Source organism: Lacerta agilis, chromosome 18 (genome assembly GCF_009819535.1).
Source record: "Lacerta agilis isolate rLacAgi1 chromosome 18, rLacAgi1.pri, whole genome shotgun sequence".
In the NCBI taxonomy this organism is placed as follows: Eukaryota; Metazoa; Chordata; class Lepidosauria; order Squamata; family Lacertidae; genus Lacerta; species Lacerta agilis.
In genome coordinates this window covers 10,127,356-10,153,535 of record NC_046329.1, presented here as the reverse complement: position 1 = coordinate 10,153,535, position 26,180 = coordinate 10,127,356, and the positions used below count along the sequence as shown (strand labels likewise).

At 49.0% G+C, this 26,180-nt stretch overlaps 1 protein-coding gene across 10 annotated transcripts in view; it reads right to left on the bottom strand.

Moving 5' to 3' along the window:
- The window catches only part of TCF3 (transcription factor 3), a 69,234-nt gene that overhangs the window by 20,194 nt on the left and 22,860 nt on the right, over positions 1-26,180 (bottom strand). For 3 of the 10 annotated variants that reach the window (XM_033136612.1, XM_033136606.1, XM_033136611.1), the window contains exons 3-8: positions 17,982-18,055; positions 17,623-17,716; positions 11,272-11,330; positions 9,595-9,724; positions 5,039-5,088; positions 263-365 (exon numbers count right to left, since the gene is read on the bottom strand). In XM_033136612.1, the coding sequence (XP_032992503.1) occupies positions 263-365; positions 5,039-5,088; positions 9,595-9,724; positions 11,272-11,330; positions 17,623-17,716; positions 17,982-18,055 (510 nt within the window). Of the gene's footprint in view, positions 1-262; positions 366-5,038; positions 5,089-9,594; positions 9,725-11,271; positions 11,331-17,622; positions 17,720-17,981; positions 18,059-26,180 lie in introns of all 10 variants that reach the window. The other 7 variants (XM_033136608.1, XM_033136607.1, XM_033136602.1 and 4 more) reach the window with 3 other exon arrangements.

The following is a 26,180-nucleotide window of genomic DNA, read 5'->3' as shown; positions in this document are numbered from 1 at the left end:
GAACGACTGAACAACAACAACAAATTTTGAAAAAAAAATACATTGCGTTTGGCGTAGCTCACTCTTGCCACCTAGTGACACATTTGTATATTGCGCTTCGCAGCACGTTTATAAAGCGTTTTGCTTGCGGCTGTGTCCAGGAAGAGAGAAAGATAGTTCAACGGTGCCAGGTTTTTTTTTCTCTCTCTCTGGCACACACCCCCACCGCCGCAAGGCACCCCAAAAGTTCACCCGCCTCGTTCGTTTGTTCGCCCGCCCTTACCTGGCATGTAAAAGGCTCCAGGGTAGACAGTGCTGGGGGCTTTGGATGGGGGGTAGCTGGCTGGTTCCCTGCTGTAGTCGTCACCTGAGTTGGGTGGATATACCTGTTAAGAGAGAGAGAAAACAGGGGAAAGTCCGTCACCCATTTCCCCAGCCGGCAGCATCTACGGAGTCCGTGCCGGGTGCGAATCCCGACGACCTCCGGAGGAACCCGTGATTGCCGAGCCAAGGAGTTTTCAAAGTTTTATTCTGTTTAAAAAATAATAATAATTCTGCCCCCTTTTTTTCCTAGAGGGCCAACCCAGCCAAATGAGCAGGGCATAAAGAACAATTTTAGTCAGACGGACTTCCGGAACGGATTAAGTCTGACGCTTTTGTCCTCGCTCATTATTTTGCGTTTTCGAGGCTTTTTTGGTTCATTTGTTTCTGTGACTGTGCGGAACCCAGTTCAGTTCCTGATTGATTGATTGATTGATTGATGTGACTGTGGAAATGGATAACCCCCCCCCACCTGAGCAATGACCGTCACCCGTGCAGGTAAAGAAAAGAAATTCATTTTAAATTTTAATCCTCTACAAAGTACAGCGCGTTGGTTACGGCTTTCTTTTTACGGATCGATGGGTCTCGTTAGATAGCAAAGTTCACGGCAAACTGCCATTTTAGGGCTTGTTTTTTAAATGTCTGGGACGGATTAATCCGTTTCGCGTGACTTTCCACGGGAAAGAAGCGCGCCTTGGTTTTGGAACGCTTTGGTTTTGCAACGGATTTCCGGAACGTATTGAGTTCGAGAACCGAGGTTCCGCTGCAATTAATTAACCTCCTACCCTTCACCCCAACGACCTCAAGGTGGCGCACTTAATCCTGACAACAGCCCTGCAAGGTAGGGAAGCTGCATCCCCCCCCCCAGCTTAGTGGCTGAGCCGAGGATTTGAACCCGGGTCTCCCCAAACCCAGCGCTTCTGCAACAGCAGCAGCAGCAACAGCGGAGCAAAAGGGTTAATCTCCTGTGGGAGGAGCCTGGGAGCGAAAGAGGCGGGACCTGCCGAGAGAGGGTGGAGCCTAGTCTTTTAAGAGGGTGGCGGCTTGGGGGCGGAGCTTGGTGAGATTTTGGGGGCGGGGCTAAGGCTGACCCTGCCCACTGAATCCTCTTAGGAGACCCCCCAGGAAGGGGGCAGGAATAACCCCTCAATGTCAAGCTATGGGCTTAAAACGGCAGGCGGGAAATCCAGGGAGGCTTGGCAGGGGCAGCAGGTCTGCTCAAGGGGCTAGCAAAGGTCATCCATCCCAACCCCCTGCAATGCAGGGAGCGAGGGGCTTCCTCCCAATTCCTCGCACGCAGCTGCCGGTCAGAGCAGGGAACGGCCGCCTGCCTCCTCCTAGCCCCCTGCGAGGCACGGCTCTTAAATCTCGGGGCCGCGGGTTCGAGCCCCACGCTGCGCCAAAGACTCCTCGCACGGCAGCGACTCCACAGGCAAGTGATCTTCCCGGCTTCATGGCAAATTCAAAGAGCCGATTGAACAGGAACACTGGACGGTGCCTTATTCAAAATCAGACCGCTGGGTCCCTTTGGCCCAGTGTTGCCTACTCTGACCGGCAGCTACTCTCTAGCGAATTTCTTTTTTTGGGGGGGGGAGATATTCCCAGCCATACCTGCATGCCATTGGGGAATGAGCTTGAGACCCATATGGACCCTTTATGCTCTTCTCATTCCAGGGTGTGTGTGTGGTTTTTTTTTTGGGGGGGGGAACCAATTCCCAGGGTGTTTGTGGGGGTGTGTGCATTCAGAAATGACCACTTTTAAGACACCGAAAAAACCCACAAACTGAAACTGGCTTCAAGAGTTTCAAAAGGAGCAGAATTTAGGCCTCCGGGAAGATTCTCAAGCTCTTTTAAAATGACGTGGATTTTTTTTTAGCTCGCTTTGCATATATCACGGGGTGGGAGTGGGGGGGGTTGTAACAGTTTGCCACCCCCCTCCAAGTTTCAACTATGAGAATCTTGCACCCATGCTAAACAGCCTTAAAAAAAAAGCACGTTTTCTTCTTCTTTTTTTAAACCCACCCAACTCAAATTTGCAGGGAACCAGGAACAAATAATAACAAACGATTCCAAAATCATACACCGCCCCCCCTCCAAGTTTCGATGACGAGAATCTTGCACCCATGCAAAACAGCCTTTTTAAAAAAAATTGCTTCTTTTTTAAAAAAACAAACAAACACCCAACTCGGGGGGGGGGGCGCGGCGCAGATTTGCAGGGAACCAAGAAAAAATAATTATATCAAACGATTCCAAAATCGTACACGCGCCCCCCCTCCAAGTTTTGATCACGGGTTTGTTTGCTTTTTAGGATCCTTGCTAAACAGCCTTTAAAAAATAACAATAATAACCTTGCATATATTTTTATTTTATTTTTTTAAAACCGCATCCAACTCAAGGGGGGTGCGTGGATTTGCAGGGAATAAAATAAAAATACGATTCCCACGCCCCCCATTCCCCCCTCCCCTGCAGCGTGTTCTGTGTACTGGAGCGAGAGGTGCAGGTTTTGGGGTTGGAGGGGGGGGGAGAAAAAGAGAGGGGGGGAACGTAGCCGGCTGCAAAGAATAAGAAACCCAGCAAATTGCCTTTTCCGATAATTTGATTACATAGCAGGAGCCGGAGCTCCAAGCAGGAATAATAGCTCTGTGCCATCTGCCAGGGGTTGGCAAGCGGCCAGATTTGCAGGCAGCTGCGTGGGGCTGGCGGGGATTGGTGGGGGGAGCGAGGAGGGGGGAGACCGGGGGGAAAAATATGAGGGTGGGGGCAGCGGGAGAGGGGGGGGGAAAGAGCAGCTTCAAAAACAGGGGGGATGCATGCAAAGGGGAGAAAATCTCAACGGAAGGGAAATCTGCAAACAGGACGGAGGGTTTGTGCATGCAATGGCAATGTGTCCCCCCCCCCCAAATAAATAAATTCTGCAAACTGAAGCAGGGACGATTCCTTCCCGGGGGGCGGGGCGGAAATAACTATGCAGTTCTCGAATCGGAGGAAAGGATAATTCTCCGCCGGCTTGCCTTCTGATGTATTTTGGGGGGGATAATATTGGGGGGCGGTGCAGGGCTTGAGGGTTTCATTAAGCACCCCCCCCCCAAAATGCAAAATTCTGGACATATGCAGAATTCCGCTTATGCGGGAAATAAAGCGGAAAACTCGAGCGCAGGGGCGTTTCTGGGGGGGAGCCACTGGCCCCCCGAAAACCCGCAGCTTGGGAAAGTCTTTGTATGGGGGGGGAGGCGGGATGGGGGGTGTCCCTGAAATAAAAACAGAGAGGGGGAGCGAGAGAATGGGGGGGTGGTGGTTTCAAGCGTGAGTTAACTGACCGACACGCCTTATCCGTAAATGTGCATTTATGGGGAGAGAGGGTGTCCCCCCCTGCAAACGTCGCCCTAAAAGTTTGGGGTGAAGGATGAGGAAAGGGGGGGAGAAACTCTCCCCGAGGTTTCTGAGCGGAGATTTTTTTATGTCTTTGAAGTCCCAGTCGGTATCAAGAGTTCATTCGGAATTCATTATTATTATTATTATTATTAATAAATAATAATAATAATAATAGTCACGCTCAACCTTTAGGGCTGCCACACACCCAAAATTTCCTGGACGTTGCCGGGTATTCTGCCATCAGAAACAGTGTCTAGGTGGAAATGGCTTAAATGTCCGGGGAAATTCGGACTTAATAATAATAATAATAATAATAATAATAATAATAATAATAATAATAATAATAATTTTACTCCGCCCATCTGGCAAGCCATGTCGGAAGTGTATAGATTTTGGCTCAACAACTTTGGCCAAAAACTTCAACAACTTTTGCGTCCAGATTTCCACTTGCGGAAATATGGCAACCCTAAACCCCCCCAGCCGTTTTTTCGGTTTGGCTCCTCCCTTTGCCTGCTTCCCGAGAGTCACCTGGTCCAACCGTACGGGGGAATCGAACTCGCGACCTTGGGCGTTTTTTATCAGCCCCATGGCTCCAAACCAACCGAGCTACCCGGTGAGCTTATTCCCCGCTTCTCCCCAATATCGATTTTATTTATTAAATTTGTTAATGGTTTTTTTGGGGGGGGGCGGGTTATTGGGTAGTTGTTGCTGTTTTTATTCTGATCGTGCATTTTGCGGTTTTATATTCTGATTTTATTCCGTGAACTGCCCTGAGCCCTGCGGGTATATTAATAGTAATAGTAATAGTAATAGTAATAGTAATAATAATAATAATATAGCTCTCAGAGCGGTTCGCAAGATAAAACATTAAAACCACAAAATACGCCGTTCAAACAAAAACAAAAAAACTAACCCCCAATTAAAAACAAAACCACATTTCAAAAGGGACCAGGTTGAAGTGGAACATTTTCACCTGGCACCTAATGGGGAGAGCATCTCGCAAACGGGGAGCCACCACGGAAAAGGCCCTCCTCTCGAGTTGCCACCGTTCTGGACCTCTCCTGGGGGAGGCACACGGAGAAAGGCACCTAAAGAGATCTCAGGGTCTGGGATCCCTTGATCCATAAAGGGATCCCCACTTCCCACCTTGTTCCCGACATAGAGATTTGATTCCCACCCACCCGCTTTCCCCGCCAGGTGCCCACCGTTAAGGGCTTCCCTCTCGAACTCGCCGCCATCCTAACGCTTGCAACCGTTGCTGGGCATTCGGTGACATCATAGAAGCCCGGCCAATGGGAGGCACGGGGGGGGGATCACCCCAAGCTGCGGCCGCCTTCGCCAAAGAGTAAAACCGAAAATTGCTTACCGAAGAGGGAAGTCCTGGAGGAACTTTCCGGACTTTTTTCGGTTGTCCATCTGAATTTGGGGTGCGAGGAGGATGGGGAGAAAAGGAGGGGGGGGAGAAAGATTTTTTTAAAAAAGCATTAGCAAACATAATTACAGATTTTTTTAAAAAAGCCATTCCTAACGTGGCAGAATAGATTTCGTAGCGCCAGGGGTGCCTTCTGCCAACCGAGACCCCCATCCTGTTGCACCCCAGATTTATGAATTACCGTATTTTATAAGACACCTCCTATTTCAGGGGACTCCGATTTAAGAAAATGGGGTGGGTGGGAGATATACTATCCGTGTATAAATAAGGAGAGCCCAGATTTTGAACATTATTTTAGAGTGAAAAACAACTTTGTCATATAGTACAGTATTTTATTAATTTGTTGAATTTGTGCCCTAAACCCACAGGTCTCGGGGCGATTCACAAGCAGATCTCGAAAGGATTAAGAAACGCATTTTGGGGTTTAAAGGGGCTGAACGTTTCTGCTCTAAAATAATCTCGCCGACTTCTGTCGGAGTCAGAATACTGGGGGTGTTTTTTGGGGGATATGTGTGTACTACTGGGTTGTTGCTTTTTATTCCGATGGCGCATTTTGCGGTTTTATATTCCGATTTCATTCCGCGAAGCGCCCCGAGGCCTAGGCGGTATATAAATCCAATTAACAAGAAGAAGTTTCCAAGCCACGCTCACAGTCCGACGGGTTTATTACGGGTGGGCGGCCAGAGGCCACGAACCGTTTCGAAAAAGGTCCCCCGGGACTTTTCTCCGCTCTCCCGGTTATGACCGCACGGCTCGCTATTTCGGGGCGGGGGTATTTTTAGCATTCCCGGTTTCGGTGCTGTGATCTCGAGGGTTTCATTCTCGAACGCAAGACCTGTAAGCTGCATAAAAGTGAACCCCGCCCCCAAGCATCTTGTTCTCACGGGGGGGGGGGCAGATGTCCCAATGGGAAGCCCCGACCCCCCAGATGCATATTGCTACCAGTGTACAGTGGCACCTTGGTTCCCAAACTCAAAAAACCCGGATTTGAGTGCTTCGGTTTCCGAACGTTTCCCGGAAGCCGAACGTCCGATGGCGCAGTCGGCTATTGTTTCCGGGGCGCCTGCGCCAATCAGAAGCCGCGCCTCGGTTTCCGAACATTTCGGACTTCCGGAACGGGTTAAGTTTGGCCCTTTAGTTTCCGCTATATATTTTGCGTTTTCGTTTTTCAGGCTTTTTCGGTTCATTTGCTTTTGCGACTGGGCGGAACCCAGTTCAGCTATTGATGGATTGATTTGTGCGACTGCGGAAATGGATAAAAGACCCCCATCCAAACTATCATCAGTGCACGTAAAATAATAATAATAATAACAATAATAATAATAATAATAATTTTTATCATCTGCAATACTGTCTTATTTATTTTAAAGTACAGCGCACTGATTATCGCTTTCGTTTTATGGATCAGCGGTCTCGTTAGATAGTAAAATTGAAGTTAAATGGCAGTTTTAGGGGTTGTTTTTAAAAGCCTGGAACGGGTTAATTCCGTTTTGCATTGCTTTCTATGGGAAAGCGCTGCCTCGGTTTTGGAACGCCTTGGTTTTGGAACGGAATTTCCGGAACGGATTAAGTTTGAGGACCAAGGGACCGCTGTATAGCCCCGGGGAGACACAAGACATCTCTTACCCCTTTCTCCCTGGGCGCAAAGGTCTCGCCCATTTCTCCCCCGGGACAAAGGCCTCTCTTCCCCATTTCTCTCCGGGAACAAAGGTCTCTTCCTTCTCCCCCCTGGGCACAGAGATTTCACTTGCCCATCTCTCCCTACCCCAGGAGGGACAAAAGGGCCCTTCCCTTTGCGGGTGGACCGGGGGGGGGGACCATTGTCCCACCTGCCCCAGAACCCCCCAGATATCTTCCAGAAATCCTCTACTCCGTCTCGTTTTGGTTTTGGAACGGACTTCCGGAACGGATTAAGTCTGAGAACCAAGCTACCGCCGTACCCCTGCGGCTCGGATCCCCAACAGTTACCCCTTCTGCGAAACCTTGGGTGCCAAAACCCGCAACCCGCACCCAGCCCCGAGAATTCGGAACGGGGAGTCGCACAGAGACACGGCAGGCCCTCGGGTGGATAGGGGCTCCGGCATCTGGGAACGTTTTAAGTCTCCGTTGTTGTTGTTTTTTTGCGGCACGACCCCCTTTGGGAGACGGGTAACCCAAAAAGCTCGGCGCTAAGACCCCGCGGGCCGGAGCATGCTTGGGGGGGGGGTGGAAGAGAGAGGCATTTTATGGAGTGAACCTGCTGCCACAGAACAGGTGGATTTCATTAGTTCCAAGGCGGGGGGATGAAAGCAAAAAGCGGGGGGAGGGGGGCAGGAAATTGTGCAGGAGGGAAACCGTGGGGTGGGGTGGGGGGTTTGCGCAGGCAGAGCTGTCCCACGCCCCTTTCCAGACAGGGAACGTTCATGGGATTTTATTGTTTCATATTTTATTTTATTTTATTTTGCAAAAAACGGTTTTGCAAGAAAATGCCTCTTTGCTGGGGGTGGCGGGGCAGGGGGAGGAGGCAGGAAAAAATGAACAGGCTTCCGGGGCATTTTGCAAGAAAAATGCGTCCTTGCTGGGGAGAGGGGGGGCCACAGGCAGAAAAAAAGCATTAGGCTTATAGGGCATTTTGGAAGGAAATGTGTCTTCGCTGGGGAGGGGGCATGTTCAGATAGGGTTGGGAGAGACTCGGGGAACCCCCCGAAGAACTGCTGCCAGCCAGATCTGGACAAATAGATGTTTCGACTGGGTGCAGGATGGCTGGGGCTTGCCAACTCCCGGAGAATCTCGGCTGTGTTTTTATTTCCAGGTTCCTAGAACCCTCACAGTGCCGATAAGTCGCACCGAAAAGGGTGCCTATCGAAGGCCCGATTTATTTGGGGTGGGGCGGGGGGCTATTGCCTGCGTCCTTGACTGCTACCGCCCCGAAATAAAGCAGAATAACTTAGGCAAAGTTTAAAAGGGGAGGGGGGAAATGAAGGTTTTTTTTTTCTGCACATGCCCGAGTTCTCCAACAAGCCTTCATTCCTGAGATTCCTTTCCCGCAATGAATGCCAGATGTCTGGAACCGGAGCAGAGCGTTTCCTGTAGGCACCTCCGCCCCGCCCCGTAATAAATGGGGAGGGGGGCTTCTGAAGAGCTGGGTGCGGGGGGGGGAAGGGTCTCCCCGCCCCAAAGAGAGGCAGCGGATGCCTCTGGAAATGCACCCCGTTCTCCGGCAGGCTAGGGCAGGTTGGGGGGCGTTTGGGGACCAGGACGGCTTTTGATGGAAAGTGTGCAACGTGGCCCCCCCCACACCATGGCTGAGTGGTGGGACACCTGCCTTGCATGCAGAAGGGCCCCAGATTTGATGCCCGGCTTCTCCAAGCAGGGTGGGAGAGGAGAGCTGCTGCCGGTCCGTGCAGGCAATATTGAGCTGCATGGGCCAATCTAGACGTCTGATTCCTGGTATCTCTAAGCAGGGTGGGAAAGGGGAGCTGCTGCCGGTCCGTGCAGGCAATATTCAGCTAGACGGGCCAACGTACAGGTCTGATTCCCGGCCTCTCTAAACAGGGTGGGAAAGGAGAGCTGCTGCCGGTCCGTGCAGGCAGTATTCAGCTAGATGGGCCAATGTACAGGTCTGATTCCCGGCCTCTCTAAACAGGGTGGGAAAGGAGAGCTGCTACCGGTCCGTGCAGGCAATATTGAGCTAGACGGGCCAATGTACATGTCTGATTCCCGGCCTCTCTAAACAGGGTGGCAAAGGAGAGCTGCTGCTGGCCTGTGCAGGCAATATTCAGCTAGATGGGTCAATGTACAGGTCTGATTCCCGGCCTCTCTAAGCAGGGTGGGAAAGGGGAGCTGCTGCCGGCCCGTGCAGGCAACATTCAGCTAGATGGGCCAATGTACACGTCTGGTTCCTGGTATCTCTAAGCAGGTTGGGAAAGGGGAGCTGCTGCCGGCCCGTGCAGGCAATATTGAGCTAGACGGGCCAATGTACACGTCTGGTTCCTGGTATCTCTAAGCAGGGTGGGAAAGGAGAGCTGCTGCCGGCCCGTGCAGGCAGTATTCAGCTAGATGGGCCAATGTACAGGTCTGATTCCCGGCCTCTCTAAACAGGGTGGGAAAGGAGAGCTGCTACCGGTCCGTGCAGGCAATATTGAGCTAGACGGGCCAATGTACATGTCTGATTCCCGGCCTCTCTAAACAGGGTGGCAAAGGAGAGCTGCTGCTGGCCCGTGCAGGCAATATTCAGCTAGATGGGTCAATGTACAGGTCTGATTCCCGGCCTCTCTAAGCAGGGTGGGAAAGGGGAGCTGCTGCCGGCCCGTGCAGACAACATTCAGCTAGATGGGCCAATGTACACGTCTGGTTCCTGGTATCTCTAAGCAGGGTGGGAAAGGAGAGCTGCTGCCGGCCCGTGCAGGCAACATTCAGCTAGATGGGCCAACATACTGATGATGTCCGCAGCAGCACCACAAACGCCCCGCGGAAGGGCGGCCTCCCCAAACCCGCCGGGCCCCACATACCTATGCTGCTATCCGCCCCTCTCCGGCGAGGGTTGTTGGCGTACGGGTAATATTGCGAACCGCCCTTCACCGCCGTCGGCGACAACGCGCTGGGGCTCGAAATTCCCATTTCGCCAGGCAGGAAGCCGGGCTGCGGGGGTGAGAGAGAGAGCAAAACGACAGCGTCCGTGAACAAGAGCCGAGAGGAAAAGGGGGCGGCGCGACGACCCTCGAAGGCGGGCCCATTCTCTTCCCCCCACCGACCCCGAGGACGAGGAAGGGGGGCACCCGGTTGTGGGTGCGAGAGAAGCCATTCTGAGCCAGAGAGACCCACGGCTCGGCTTTAGAGAAAGCCGTGTGTTTCTGCTTCCCCTTGAAACCATGAGGACTAGTGCCCTGCGCTCGTTTGGGGAGACGCGGAAAGACGCTCTCAGGCTGCCGGTCAGTGCAGAGCCCTCGGAGCTATAGAGGCAGCTCTGCCTGCTGCTGCGTTCAGATCCTGCCAACCCCCCATCTTCGGTCCCCAACACACGCTCACGCCTCCTCCCTGCAAACAATTCCCCCCCCCCCGGAACCCAGAGGAAAATTAAAACCCACAGCCGGCTGGCATTTATGCTCCTCCGATTTTAAAAATTAAATCCTCGCTTGTACCGAGGAGCAAGTCCCCACGCAGCTGTTTTGGAAACGCAATGCCCAGAAAAAACCGGTGCAGTTTTTAAATCAGCGTCTTTGGTTGGAGGGATGCAGGGGGAGAAGAGAGAGTATAGGATCGCAGAGTCGGGAAGGGCCCTCCAGGACTCATCCAGCCCAACCCGCTGCCATGCGGGAAATCTCGGTGAAAGCATCTAAAAAGGAGCGGGGAAATCTTGATTTTCACGGGTGCAAAAAAACGGGAGTTGGGAGTTCCCTAGATTTTCTCCGCAAACCGCTGGGGGCCTCGTAGCCGAACGGAACCTCCACATTCTGCAGCAGTCTACCTGCAAATACCCGAGCCTTTGTGCCATTTGCTGTTGGGCTCCGAAAGCCCTGCCGAGCTCTCCGTGCCTACAATCAGCAGCGCAAAAACGGCGCACACAAATCTACCAAACCATTCCACGTATTGAATTCTATATTGGTAGTCCAATCAACAAGAAAGCAATAGATATTGTAGATATTGATGAAAAGTCAAACCTTATTCATATCCCACCAGTGTATGTATGAATATACAGTAAATCCTGGGGAAGAGTTTACTGAAGAAGCCCAAAATTGTCCATGGGCGAAACAGGGGACAAACGCCGGCACCCTGTCTAATTTTTGTGCGTCACATCGTCAATATTCCATCTGTTTGGACTTTCTTTCATCTATTAACACACCTGTGCGTATCATCTGACTGGACCTATTTTCATCAATATCTACAGGAGCCTGGCTAAAGACATTTAAAGACCGAAATCGTCCTGTTGTACTAACTTGAATGAGTTTTCTGTTTGTGGCTTCTTTGTTTGACTTTTTGCATTGCTTTCTTGTTGATTGGGCTACCAATATAGAATTCTATACGTGGAATGGTTTGGTAGATTTGTGTGCGCCGTTTTTGTGCTGCTGATTGTATACTGATTTACCACGAGTATTGGCAGCATAGGTTTATTTTTTTGAGCTCTCCGTGCCGGCAATCCCCCTAACGGCAAAAGGAGAGGAGGATTAAGTTAAGGAAGTTTTGCTCACCTGGTTGAGAGCCGGCATGTCTCTTGCGAACGGGTAAGCGCCTCTTTCCGTGCCTTTCCCTAGAGAAAAGAAGGAGAGGGGAGGAAGAGGAGTCTGTGAGCACCCAAATCCAGGGGGGTCATTTGCGGAGCAGCAGCCGGCATTCTTGAACCCGCGTTTCAGGCGACGGGGGTTGGATTGCATGACCCCTGGGGTTCCCGTTCCAACTTTTATGTTGCTCAGTCCCAGCTCCTGCCCACCTAGCAGTTCGAAAGCACGTCAAAGTGCAAGTAGATAAATAGGTACCGCTCCGGCGGGAAGGTAAACGGCGTTTCCGTGCGCTGCTCTGGTTCGCCAGAAGCGGCTTAGTCATGCCGGCCACATGACCCGGAAGCTGGACGCCGGCTCCCTCGGCAAATAAAACGAGATGAGCGCCGCAACCCCAGAGTCGTCCGCGACTGGACCTAACGGTCAGGGGTCCCTTTACCTTTACTTTACTTTAAACTGTCCAAAATGTATCGCTTAGTGCTGCCGTACGTCTGGTAGCCGGGATCTGTCCGCCGAAAATGGCGTCCGGCCCCGAATTTCTTATGAAAAGCGGCTGAAATGTCCTGGGGGGGGGAACCCGGTTGTAGGGCAGCCCTTATTGGAATCGCCGACCTTTTTCTTTTTTGGTGATGTCCCTTTTAAAAAAGGGTGTGTTTATGTGTGTGTAAAAAAAACTTCATTTTTCTTTTGGAAATTTTGCAAAAAATAAAACACAAAACAAACCCCACACAAACAATTGTTGGAATATGGCCACCCTACAAACGGTGTGCTTTTCCATGAGGCCCGCATTCCCCGACTCTCTCGAGAGGCTTAGCGTTAAGTCAGCAAGAGGTCGCGGGGTTGCAGGGCAAAATCTTTTAACTGACCTAATTCCCCCCCCCCTGCCTCTCTCAAAGCGGTTTAGGAGCTAAATTTGCCATGCGGAGGACGGTCTCTCGCACGCTCCCCCCCTTATTTCTCCCTTCTCCCCGTGCAAAAAAATAAAGGCCGCCGGGTTTCATCGCCAGGCTGATCCGGGGCCTAAACCGCCTCTGCCGGGAGAGAGAACTGCGAGGTTTTCCTTTATTCATTTTCTCCACCACCCCCCATATTGTTCAAATGTTATGTTCTGGTGCACATCGATCTCTGCGATACGAGGATGCAAGACGAGTCCAAAGGGGGAGAGTAGCGTTTCCTGTAATCTCTCTCTCTCTCACACACACACACCAGGGTTAACGCTAAACCATGGTTAAGCAAAACAGGTGCAAAAATCCAAAGCTAAACCGCGGTTAAGAAAAGCAAGTGCAAAACCCAGAGCTGGCGCATTTGCTCAGGGTCCCAGAAACCAGAACGAAAAATGTCTGAACATCTATTACATTACAACAACAACAACCAGGGTTAACGCTAAGCCATGGTTAAGAAAAGCAGGCGCAAAACCCAGAGCTGACGCATTTGCCCAGGGTCCCAGGAACCAGAATGTCTGAACGTATATTTAAATATAGATATATACACCAGGGTTAACGCTAAACCATGGTTAAGAAAAACAGGTGCAAAAATCCAAAGCTAAACCGCGGTAAAGAAAAGCAAACGCAAAACCCAGAGCTGGCGCATTTGCTCAGGGTCCCGGAAACCAGAACGAAAAATGTCTGAACACCTATTACATTACAACAACAACAACCAGGGTTAACACTAAACCGCGGTTAAGAAAAGCAGGCGCAAAACCCAGAGCTGGTGCATTTGCCTGAGGTTCCAAGAATCAGAACAAAAAATGTCTACACACACACACACACACACCAGGGTTAAAACTATGGTTAAGAATAGCAGGCACCAAAATCCAAAGCTAAACCGCGGTTAAGAAAAGCAAGCGCAAAACCCAGAGCTGACACATTTGCTCAGGGTCCCGGGAACCAGAATGAAAAATGTCTGAACATCTATTACATTACATTACATTACAACAACAACAACAACAACAACAACAACAACAACAACAACCAGGGTTAACACTAAACTGTGGTTCAGAAAAGCAGGCGCAAAACCCAGAGCTGACACATTTGCCCAGGGTCCCAGGAACCAGAATGTCTGAACGTATATTTAAATATAGATATATACACCAGGGTTATCGCTAAACCATGGTTAAGAAAAGCAGGCGCAAAAATCCAAAGCTGGTGCGTTTGCCCAGGGTCCCAGGGGCAGAACGAAAAATGTCCGCATCATCTGAATATCTTTTTTTTTTTTTTTTTACAAAACCAAAACCAAACCAGGGTTAACGCTAAACCGCAGTTAAGAAAAGCAGGCGTAAAACCCGGAGCTGACATATTTGCCCGGGGTTCCAGGAACCAGAACGAAAAATGTCTATACACACACACACACACACCAGGGTTAAAACCAGGGTTAAGAAAAGGAGGTGCAAAAATCCAAAGCTAAACCGCGGTTAAGAAAAGCAGGCACAAAACCTAGAGCTGACACATTTGCTCAGGGTCCCGGGAACCAGAATGAAAAATGTCTGAACATCTATTACATTACAACAACAACAACCAGGGTTAAAACTAAATTGTGGTTCAGAAAAGCAGGCGCAAAACCCAGAGCTGACACATTTGCTCAGGATCCCGGGAACCAGAATGAAAAATGTCTGAACATCTATTACATTACAACAACAACAACCAGGGTTAAAACTAAACTGTGGTTCAGAAAAGCAGGCGCAAAACCCAGAGCTGACACATTTGCTCAGGGTCCCGGGAACCAGAATGAAAAATGTCTGAACATCTATTACATTACAACAACAACAACCAGGATTAAAACTAAACTGTGGTTCAGAAAAGCAGGTGCAAAACCCAGAGCTGACGCATTTGCCCAGGGTCCCAGGAACCAAAATGTCTGAACGTATATTTAAATATAGATATATACACCAGGGTTAACGCTAAACCATGGTTAAGAAAACCAGGCGCAAAAATCCAAAGCTGGCGTGTTTGCCCCGGGTCCCAGGGACCAGAACGAAAAATGTCCGGATCATCTGAATACCTATTTTTATTACAAAGCCAAAACCAAACCAGGGTTAATGTTAAACCGCAGTTAAGAAAAGTAGGCGCAAAACCCGGAGCCGACGTGTTTGCCCGGGGTTCCAGGAATCAGAACGAAAAATGTCTACACACACACACACACCAGGGTTAAAACCAGGGTTAAGAAAAGGAGGTGCAAAAATCCAAAGCTAAACCGTGGTTAAGAAAAGCAAGTGCAAAACCCAGGGCTGACGCATCTGCTCATGGTCCCAGAGACCAGAATGAAAAATGTCTGAACATCTATTACATTACAACAACAACAACCAGGGTTAACGCTAAACCGCAGTTAAGAAAAGTAGGCGCAAAACCCGGAGCTGACATGTTTGCCCGAGGTTCCAGGAACCAGAACGAATGCAATTCATGGCATGCTTTTTGGGGGGGTGGGGGTGGGGAGCAGCAAGAGAGGAAGGAGGCGAGATAAGGTGGAGAGATTAAAGGAGGCGATTGGCATGGTGGGGGGAGTCGTGTGTGTGTGTGTGTGTGTCTTGTTCAGCCTGAACCGATTAAAAAACATTGCCCAACACGGCAGCGGCTAGATTAGCAGGCTGGGTCTTGAAAAAGGAGTTAATTGCTAGAAATAATGACCTGAAAGGGATCCACCCGGGGTTTATCGGCTCCCAGACTACTTAACCACTATTCGCGACCCCCCCATAAAATAAAATAAAATAAAATAAAATAAAACCCGCTGATCCGTTTGCAGATATGCAAGTTTGCAAAAGGTAGCAGTGATCAATGGAGATTTTATCGGTATCCATCTATTTATCGACACAGGTGAATTAACAGACACCCCCCTCGGCCCTCCCTCTTTCTCTCCCCCCCCCAAACACCCAGCTTTGCGGGGATTAGCAGAGTCTCAGACTCAAGGGGTGGGGGGTGTTTCGGAAGAGGGGAAGGGCAGAACGCAGGCTGTTGCTGCCGGTCAGAGATGGGGGCAAAGGTGGGCCACACCCCCCAAAAAAAATTCGCTTTGGGGTTCCCCATTTGGGCGGTTCATTAAAAAAAACTTTTTAAAAAAATGCCTGCTCCAGAGGTCTTATTTCACCACACTAGGGATTATATAGCTATATCTGAAATTTTGTGAATATTAATTAATAGCTTGACCCTGCTCCACTGAACTGAAATTTCAGCCTTTACAACATAGGGAAACGGTCAAGTAAACAGCTATTTTCGTGAAGATATTCACTGATATGCATGAAATTTCAGGTATAGCTATATAATCCCTAGTGTAGTCAGATAAGACCTTTGGAGCAGGCATTTAAATTTTTAATTTAATTTAATTTATTTTTTTATTTTTTATGAATCACCCTATTCCCCATCTTTGCGGGAACCTGCCCCCCCCAATGTGGTTTAGAGGTTAGAGTGGCAGACTAGGGCCCGGGTTCAAATCCCAAAACTCAGCTGTCCAGCCGCACCCCTCCTGGCTCTGTCTGCGAAAGCAGCCGCCCCCCGTTACCGAAAAAGCTCATTCCGGCACTTGGGGGCATGCTCAGAGGCACCCTTGTTCTCCCGTCCCGGTCGCGCTCAGGCCGCAAAACGAAATGCGGAGTCGGATCCGGCCCGCCTGAAGTGACCGCCCTCTGCAACCCCAAACATAGAAAGCTAGGTCTGGTCCCATTGACTTCTGGATAAGTTTGATGGGAAGAATCCGAGAAAAACGGGACCACAAATTCATCAAAGCTTGGACTAAATTTGCAGGTTATTTGAAGGACAATTACACTGAACTGAATTCGCTGGTAGGATTGCGAGAAGCTTTGCAGATTAAAGAAGGAAGGCCGTTGTAAAATGAAATTTTAGTGGTGTGATAATTTTAAGCAGTGATCAGTTTGTGAAGCACAGATATTAGCGATGAATGTTAGGATATCATAAGGAGGGTTTGAAGGAAGTCATGGCCTTAAAAAGCCAACATGATAAAGAGTTGAAAAGATAACGTGATGGATTTTATTACTGCATTGTTATAAAATGATATGGCAAAAAATATAGAATCCTAGAGTTGGAAGAGACCCCAAGGGCCATCCAGTCCAACCCCCTGCCAAGCAGGAAACACCATCAAAGCATTCCTGACGGACGGCTGTCAAGCCTCCGCTTCAAGACCTCCAAAGAAGGAGACTCCACCACACTCCTTGGCAGCAAATCCCACTGTCCAACAGCTCTTACTGTCAGGAAGTTCTTTCTAATGTTTAGGTGGAATCTTCTCTCTTGTAGTTTGAATCCATTGCCCCGTGTCCGCTTCTCTGGAGCAACAGAAAACAACCTTTCACCCTCCTCTATATGACATCCTTTTATATATTTGAACATGGCTATCATATCACCCCTTAACCTTCTCTTCTCCGGGCTAAACATACCCAGCTCCCTAAGCCGTTCCTCATAAGGCATCATTTCCAGGCCTTGGACCTTTTTGGTTGCCCTCTTCTGGACACGTTCCAGCTTGTCAGTATCCTTCTTGAATTGTGGTGCCCAGAACTGGACACAGTATTCCAGGTGAGGTCTGACCAGAGCGGAATACAGTGGTACTATTACCTCCCTTGATCTAGACGCTATACTCCTATTGATGCAGCCCAGAATTGCATTGGCTTTTTTAGCTGCTGCATCACACTGTCGACTCATGTCAAGTTTGTGGTCTACCAAGACTCCTAGATCCGTGTCAAGTTTGTGGTCTTCCAAGACTCCTAGATCCGTGTCAGGTTTGTGGTCTTCCAAGACTCCTAGATCCGTGTCAAGTTTGTGGTCTTCCAAGACTCCTAGATCCGTGTCAAGTTTGTGGTCTTCCAAGACTCCTAGATCCATGTCAAGTTTGTGGTCTTCCAAGACTCCTAGATCCGTGTCAAGTTTGTGGTCTTCCAAGACTCCTAGATCCGTGTCAAGTTTGTGGTCTTCCAAGACTCCTAGATCCGTGTCAAGTTTGTGGTCTTCCAAGACTCCTAGATCCGTGTCAAGTTTGTGGTCTTCCAAGACTCCTAGATATATATGTCCCATTGACTTCAGCGGTGTCCGCACTGGCTGGCAGCCGCTCTGCGGGGTTTCAAACCGGGGGTGGGGGGCATTCCCAGCCCTACCTTGCGACTGGACGTGGGACGCTCTGCATTCAAAGCAGGTGTCCTAGCGGCTGCGGGGTCCTGTACCCCGCAAAGTAAAATAAAACAAGTTTGTAGTCCTCATGATCACCTCGGTTGCACCCGGAACCAAGAAGGGACCCCAGCGGCCATCTGGCTCAATCCCCTTTGCAACGCACCTTCGCCCAGAAACGTTCCGCGCAGGCAGGTCCCCCCCCCACCAATGCAGCGGCCCTCACCTACGATCCCAGACCCCAGGAATGATGACGAAGATAGGCTATTATGGGATGGAAGTTCTCTGTGCTCGCCGTAGTGGGGACCTTCGCCGTAGCCCTGCTGGAAGAAGGAGAAAGAAAATGTTGTAGCAGCGGATCCTTTTAAAAAAAAAACGAACGCGACTCTGGCGACTCTCCGGCAGGGTGGATAAAATTCAATGGGTTTTTTTTTAAAAAAATAAATCGGATTCCACCCCCCCCCATTTAAATCAGATTTTTAAAAACAAAATGCTTTTGGAGGAAAAAAATCTTTCTAAAGATTTTATTTTAATTTTTGCTCTATTTCAAAGTTGTTGTTTTTTTTTTTAAAAAAAAATCCTTACCCTGACTTGGTCAAACGTGGAGTTATTTTGATCTCCTGCTGCCCAGGAGCCAGAGGTCGGCCGCTCGTCCAAACCTGCTGGAAGAAGGGAGAGAAATAAAAAAATTAAACAAGCCCAGGAAATTATTATTATTATTATTATTTTTTAAAAAAGGAATCAGCTTTGATAAGCAGCCCAATCAAACAAAGACAGCGTTCTCCTGAAGCTGAAACCGCTTTCCTTCCAAAAACAGAACGATATTTGGATGTTTAAGAGAGAATAAAGAGACCTTTTTCCTGTTTTGCAAAGTTGCACGGCTGACCAAGGGACGATAGCTTTTTGAATTTCGTCATGGGTCGTGTTCTCCCCCCGCCCCATGATGGAAAGCCTTGCATGCAGAAAGTTAGAGTGTCAGGATAGGGGGAAGGTTCTATTCCGTGTTCAAATGACAGAGAAGAGGGGAGAGGCAGGGGGTTCTTTCCAGGGTGGGGAGAATAGCAAACTTCACAACTTTAGTTAAATCCGTCTTATTTTCAATAGAGAATATATTTTTCGCTCCATAGGACGCTCCGGACCATAGGGCACACCTCATTTTTAGAGGAGGAAACAAGAAAAAAAAGAAAAGATTTTTCTGGTTTTCCTCCTCTAAAACCCATGGTTTTTTTTTTGAGAATCAGCTCCAAGTTTTGCAACAGAGTTCAGCTCAGATTTTTGAGGATCAGCTCAGATTTGTGCAGCTTTTGCAAAGGGGTAAAAGCATTGCTTACAAACCAGTAAGCACCAGTACAAACCAGTACAGACCAGTAAGCACCAGTACAAACCAGTACGTACCAGCAAGTAACAGGAAGCAAGAGGAGGGGGAGGAAGTTGCCCGACAATTTGGTTAAACTGAATTCTTTTCCCTGGATCGTCGTGGTTCCAGTGGTTTCGTATTCCCACACGCAGTCAGAAGAAGGACCGCCCCCAAATGCAAATCCCTCCACTACTGAAGGGGTACGGTCTCTCCACCCCCCCAAAAAAAAGATTGTCGGAGGAGTGGGCTATTCCCCCAGAGGTCACCCGCGGGAGCCTGCCCCTTTGGTTAAATGCTACGTTTGAAACACGCAAAACAGATCCTATTGGCCCACGTCCTGTGCCGCTAGCTTTCTACTTGCAGGGAGCTGAAGCAACAGCAGGGGAAAAGAGCTTAGGGCTGGCGCAGAGGGTTGGCATTAAGCGGGAACGTGCCCACTGACAAGGCTCCCTGAGGAGGAGACACCCCCCCCAAAAAAAATCCAACTACGGAAGTGTAACACACACACCCCAAATTTGCAGGCCTTTGCTGCCTGCCCCCCCAACTTATCCAGCTTGGGGGGGTGCAACCCGACAGGGAAAGGCGAGATGGCTGAATGGGCAGAGCACGTGCGCCGGGTTCGATTTCCGGCGTCTCCGGATAGGGCCGAGAAAGGTGGGCGAGAGGCTGCCAGCCTGTGTAGGCAACACTGCCCTGGAGGGACACAATGGTCGGATAGGGTAGTTTCCTACTGGAAGATTGGCCCATTTTATGGTTTTGCAGTGGTACCTCGGTTCCCAAACACCGAAAACCCGAAAGTGTTCCGGTTTCCGAACATTTTCCGGAAGCTGGACGTCCGACGCGGCCGTCGGCTATTGTTCCCGGGGTGCCTGCGCCAATCTGAAGCCGCGTCTCAGTTTCCGAACATTTCGGAAGTCAAACGGGCCTCCAGGAACAGATTAAGTTTGGCACTTTAGTTTTTGCCACTTATTTTGCGTTTTTGTTTTTTAAAAATAATATTTATTAAAAGATTTTTTAAGATAACAAACAAAACAACAACATAACAACTACAATAACAACAGCAACAAAACACACTAGAAAAATTACAACATATTATCTTTAAAAAAATTGTATTTTCCTCATATCTTAGTTGGACTTCCTCCTATCTCCTCCTTCTCCGTCCCTTGTGAATACCTTTTTTGTAACTTCCAAAATCTTATACTTCTATCTATTTTCTAACAACAACTTATCAATTATTCTCTTATCTCTTAACCTATATTACATCAATATCCAATTATCCAAATCTATCTCTTATCTTAAACCTAACAATTAAACTCAAAATTATCTAACTTCAACTCTACAGGCTATTTTGAGTTTTTGTTTTTGAGGCTTTTTCGGTTCAATTTGTTTTTGTGACTGTGCGGAACTTGGTTCAGCTACTGATTGATTGATTGATGGATGGATGGATGGATGGATGGATTGATTGATTGACTGCGGAAATGGATAAAAGCCCCCCATCAAAGCAATGACCGTCATCAGTGCAGGTGAAGAAGAAAAAATTAATTTTTATCATCTACAACTGTCTACAACTACAACCACAACTATTTTATAGTACAGTAAATTGATTATTGCTTTAATTTTATGGATCAATGGTCTTGTTGGATAGCAAAATTCATGTCAAATTGCTGTTTGAGGGCTTGTTTTTGTAAGTCTGGAACAGATTAGTCCACTTTGCATTGCTTTTCTATGGGAAAGCGCCGCTGCCTTGGTTTTGGAACGCTTCGGTTTTGGAACGCAATTTCCGGAACGGATTAAGTTTGAGAACCAAGGAACCAATGTAAATGAAAGGTCTTCGGTTCCGACCTTCTCGAGACTGCAAGGAACCTGGGGCCGAAATGCACGCCCCGATGCGAGTGTGCAAGGCTGTGTGTGTGTGTGCAAAAGTGCAATGCTGCACTCACACTCACACACAAAAGAATCGCGGCCCTCCCCAATCTCCCCACACTGTTCATTTAACCAGAAACTTCTTTCAAAATTGCAAGGCTTCCATTCCGCAGCCTTTTGTGTTAATCATTTCCCCGGAGAATCGGTGTTTAATTGCTGTCTAATTTGCATAATTATGCATATTAATCTCCACGCCTAATGAATATTCATAACTCTCATTTAGATTTTGTTTTCTAATCAGAAAAAAGAAGAAAAAAATACCCCACCCCTCCTTTTCCCCCAATCCCTGCTCTCTCCAATGTGATTACTTTGCGGAATCGAGGTGGCGGAAAAAGATGCTAATGCGATTTGGATAGTATTTTTTTTCTGGGGTGGCTGTGGGGAGGGGGGAGCTTTGCATTCCTGTTGCCTCTGACAATAAGTTCTGCTTTGCAAACGTGCCACTTGCTCACTTCCACACACACACACACCCCGGTGACCCCCTTTTTTTGACGCTCCGTCCTAGAAGAATTTAAATCTGCATTGGCCGAAAACGTGAAATTTACAAAACCCGCTAATAAAGCAGGTTTGGGAGCTGCCAAGAAACTTCTAAATCACTGAATGGACGTGGGGCTGTGCCCGCAAGGAGCTTACAGATCTACATTCCAACACCGAGGAACGGTTAAAGGAGCAGATCAAACGATAGAACCACTGAACTGTAGATCTGGAAGGGAACCCCAACGGTCATCTAGTCCAACCCGCCTGCAATGCAGGAATCTCAACTAAAGCATTCAGGACAGAGGGCCGTTCAAACGTCCGCTTAAAACCCTTCAAGGAAGGAGAGTCCGCCACCTGCCGGGGTGTCGAACAGCTCCGACTGCCAAAAAGCTTTTCCAGATGTCAAATCTCCTTTCTCGTCGCTCGAAGCCGCGGGTTCGAGTCCTCCCCTCCGGAGCAGGAGGAAACCAAGCTTGCTCCCTCTCCCATGGGACAGCCCATAAGAGATTTCGGAAGGTGGGCTCTCCTATGTCCTCTTTCCCAGGCTAAACATCCCCAGCTCCTTCGACCGTTCCTCATCAGGCTCGATTTCCCAGACCCTCGATCATCTCAGTCTCCCTCCTCTGCACACCCTTCCAGCTTGTCAACATCCTTCCTGAATTGTGGTACCCAGAACTGGACACAGTATCCCAGGTGTGGTCTGACCAAGGCAGAATAGAGAAGGAGTATTACGTCCTAGATCTGGACGCAAACTTCTGTGGATGCAGTCGTTCTGTGTTCAGTCGTGTCCAACTCTTGGTGACCCCATGGACCAGAGCATGCCAGGCACGCCTATCCTCCACTGCCTCTTGCACTTTGGCCAAACTCATGCCAGTCGCTTCGAGAACACTGTCCCACCATCTCGTCCTCTGTCTTCCCCTTCTCCTTGCGCCCTCCATCTTTCCCAACATCAGGATCTTTTCCAGGGAGTCTTCTCTTCTCATGAGGTGGCCAAAGTCTTGGAGCCTCAGCTTCAGGATCTGTCCTTCCAGTGAGCACTCAGGGCTGATTTCCTTCTGAATGGAGAGGTTTGATCTTCTTGGAGTCCATGGGACTCTCAAGAGTCTCCTCCAGCACCATAATTTAAAAGCATCCATTCTTCGGCCATCAGTCTTCTTTATGGTCCAGCTCTCACTTCCGTACATTACTACTGGGAAAACCATCGCTTTAACTATACGGACCTTTGTCGGCAAGGTGATGTTTTTGCTTTTTAAGATGCTGTCTAGGTTTGTCATTGCATTCCTCCCAAGAAGCAGGCGTCTTCTAATTTCGTGACTGCTGTCACCATCTGCAGTGATCATGGAACCCAAGAAAGTGAAATATCTCACCGCGTTAGCTTTTTTTGCTGCTGCATCACACAGTTGACTCATGTTCAGCTTGTGGTCCACCAAGACCCCTTAGATCATTTTCACATGTCCTGCTATTAAGGCAGGTGCCCCCCATCCTATATTTGTGCACATCTGGTTCTTCCTGCCTAACTGCAAAACCTGACATTTATCCCTGTTGAAATTCATATTTTTGGCTTCGGCCCAGGTCTCCAATCTGTTAAGGTCATCTCGAATGCCGATTCTGTCGTCCGCGGCATTTTCGCTCACACCTCCCAGTTTGGCGTCACCTGCGGATTTGACGAGCACCAAAAACAGAATATTCTCCATGCGGACGCTCGGCCATTAAACGAGAGACGGCTTGAAAAGGAACCTGGGCACAATAAACGCCGGCCAACCTTGCAGGGAGGGCGTTATACAAAGTCAAGGAGCCACCCCCAATCTCTTTATAATGAACTCGAAGACTCGCACCCAACGCTGCGCAGATATTCAATAAATAAACCCCTAAACCGGCGCAGTTTCGAAAACGTCCGTCGGCAATCCAACAGCATCTGATGGCACGGAAACCTGCTCCTCAGGGAATGGAAAATTTGCTGCCGGTCTCTTGCAAGGTGTCCAAACACAGAGCCGACCCCCAAAAGATATAGCAAGGCGGGAACCCCAAAACGCTAGGCAACGTTAAACTTCGCACATCACTGGGAATTTTCAGCGCTTGGATTTATAGATATATATACATTGTGTTAACAGCTTAAAAGCTCCTTCTGCGCTGTATCGTCCAAATGCTGCTGTTTCCTATTAAGTTTTCAAGTGTGCTCTCCAAGATCCCCCCTTTTAACAGTAAAAATAAGGTGTGAATTCTATTTCATTGTTCACCTGTCCTCCAACATTTCTCCCCTGAAAATAGGGACGTCCTATTACATCCCCTCCAGCGTTTCTCCCGTGAAAATAGGGACGTCCGACTGTTGTGTCTAGATGCCATCAAGAGCCTTTTCCTGCACAAAATTCCTGCAGCAGCGACTTCCGCAGTTTAAACTCCTTGCGGCATGAACAAGCTGCCTTTTTAGCCGCAATTCTACCCAAAAGGGTTCCCAACGAACTATCCTTTCGGAAAACAGGTAAAAGGTAAAGGACCCGGCGTTTGTCCACAGACAGCTTTCCGGGTCGTGTGGCCAGCAGGACTAAACCGCTTCTGGCACAACGGGACACCGTGACGGAAACCACAACGCACGGAAACGCCGTTTACCTTCCCGCCGCAGCGGTACCTATTTATCTGCTTGCACTTGATGTGCTTTCGAACTGCTAGGTTGGCAGGAGCTGGGACAGAGCAACGGGAGCTCCCTCCGTCGCGGGGATTCGAACCGCCGACCTTCCGATCGGCAAGCCCAAGAGGATCGGTGGTTTAGACCAAAGCACCACCCGCGTGGAAAATGAACAGGGCGTAGCAGAATATCCACATGCACACAACCCTAGTGTGACCTTATAACCCATGACAACTTCACCCTTGTCTTTTTAATTGTTCCAGTTACTTGAAACATTTTATACTGCAATGCTAATAAAGGTATTTGATTGATTGATTAATAATAATAATAATAATAATTGCCAAAATGAGCAGGCATGGATTATTTTCTTTCAGCACGTCTTCTCTGAATAAAAACCCAACTAGCTATACAGTCCACTGTAAATAAAAACCAGTATTCTTTCTTTAAGCAGAGACCAATGAAATTAAAATAATACAATCTCTTCCAGCTCGCACAAGAAATTCTCAGCGCAACGTCCCGTCGCGTTGGTAGGAAGGGAAAATAACACAGGGCTCCCTTTCTGCCTCCCACCCTGGCTACGTTAATAGAGTTATTAAAACTGGGGGGGGGGGGGAGAGAGAGAGACCCCACAGATTAATTATGCATTTTAATAACCCCGATCATGAATATTCATAAAGCATTCGTGTGTTCGTGTTCTAATTAAATACGTACTAATAATATAAAATGTAGCTTGTCAGGGGGAAAGCGTGTCCTCCCCCCCACCCAACCCCCCATTTAAGGGTTTTTGGCACTGCAAATCTTGCATGCAAACCTGCCATCTACGGTGGGGAGAAAGTGGACAGACAGAGACAGACAGACAGACAGACAGACAGTTTCCTCCCTTTGTCGTAACACTAGAACATGCGGTCAGCCTAGGAAGCTGAACTGCGGGACGTTCGGGCCGGATCAAAATGAGGAATTCCTTCTGCAGAGTTAGACTATGGAACTCCCAACCACAAGAAGCAGGGATGGCTTCAAATGAGGATTGGAAAACTTGGGTCCCTTGCGACTGTAAGATTCCTGGAGGATAAGATTATCAATAACGTGCAAATTCCATTTCAATACTCAACATTTCTCCCGTGAAAATAGGGGCGTCCTATTCCATCCCCTATGACAAACTTAGACAGCATCTTAAAAAGCAGAAACATCACCTTGCCGACAAAGGTCCGTATAGTTAAAGCTATGGTTTTCCCAGTAGTGATGTACGGAAGTGAGAGCTGGACCCTAAAGAAGGCTGATCGCCGAAGAATGGATGCTTTTGAATTATGGTACTGGAGGAGACTCTTGAGAGTCCCATGGACTGCAAGAAGATCAAACCTCTCCATTCTCAAAGAAATCAGCCCTGAGTGCTCACTGGAAGGACAGATCCTGAAGTTGAGGCTCCAAGACTTTGGCCACCTCATGAGAAGAGAAGACTCCCTGGAAAAGACCCTGATGTTGGGAAAGATGGAGGGCACAAGGAGAAGGGGACGACAGAGGACGAGATGGTTGGACAGTGTTCTCGAAGCTGCCAACATGAGTCTGACCAAACTGCGGGAGGCAGTGGAAAACCGGAGGGCCTGGCGTAATCTGGTCCATGGGGTCATGAAGAGGCGGACACGACTCAACGACTAAACAACAATAACAACAATTCCATCCCCTCAAACATTTCTCCCGTGAAAATAGGGACCCAAATAATTCATCAAATATTAAAAGCTTTCCTAAACAGGGCTGCCTTCAGGTGTCTTCTAAAAGTCAGATAGTTGTTTATTTCCTTGACATCTGAAGGGAGGGCGCCACAACCAAGAAGGCCCTCTGCCTGGTTCCCTGTAACTTCACTTCTTGCAGGGAGGGTACCGGCAGAAGGCCCTCGGAGCTGGACCTCAGTGTCCAGGCTGGCCAATGGGGGTGGAGACGCTCCTTCAGATATCCTGGGCCGAGGTCAACACCAACCCCTTGAATTGTGCTTGAAACATCTTGGGAACCAATGGAGGTCTTTCAGGACCGGTGTTATATGGTCTCGGCGGCCGCTCCCAGTCCCTAGTCTAGCTGCCGCATTCTGGATCAGTTGTAGTTTCCGGGTCACCTTCAAAGGGAGCCCCACGGAGAGCGCATGGCAGTAGTCCAAGCGGGAGACAACCAGAGCATGCACCACTCTGGCCAGACAGTCTGCGGGCAGGGAGGGTCTCATCCTGCGTCCCAGATGGAGCTGCCCTGGACACAGAACTGACCTGCGCCTCCATGGACAGCTGTGAGTCCAAAATGACCCCCAGGCTGCGCACCTGGTTCTTCAGGGGCGCAGTTACCCCATTCAGGACCAGGGAGTCCCCCACACCTGCCCGCCCCCTCTCCCCCAAAACAGTCCTTCTGTCTTGTCAGGATTCAA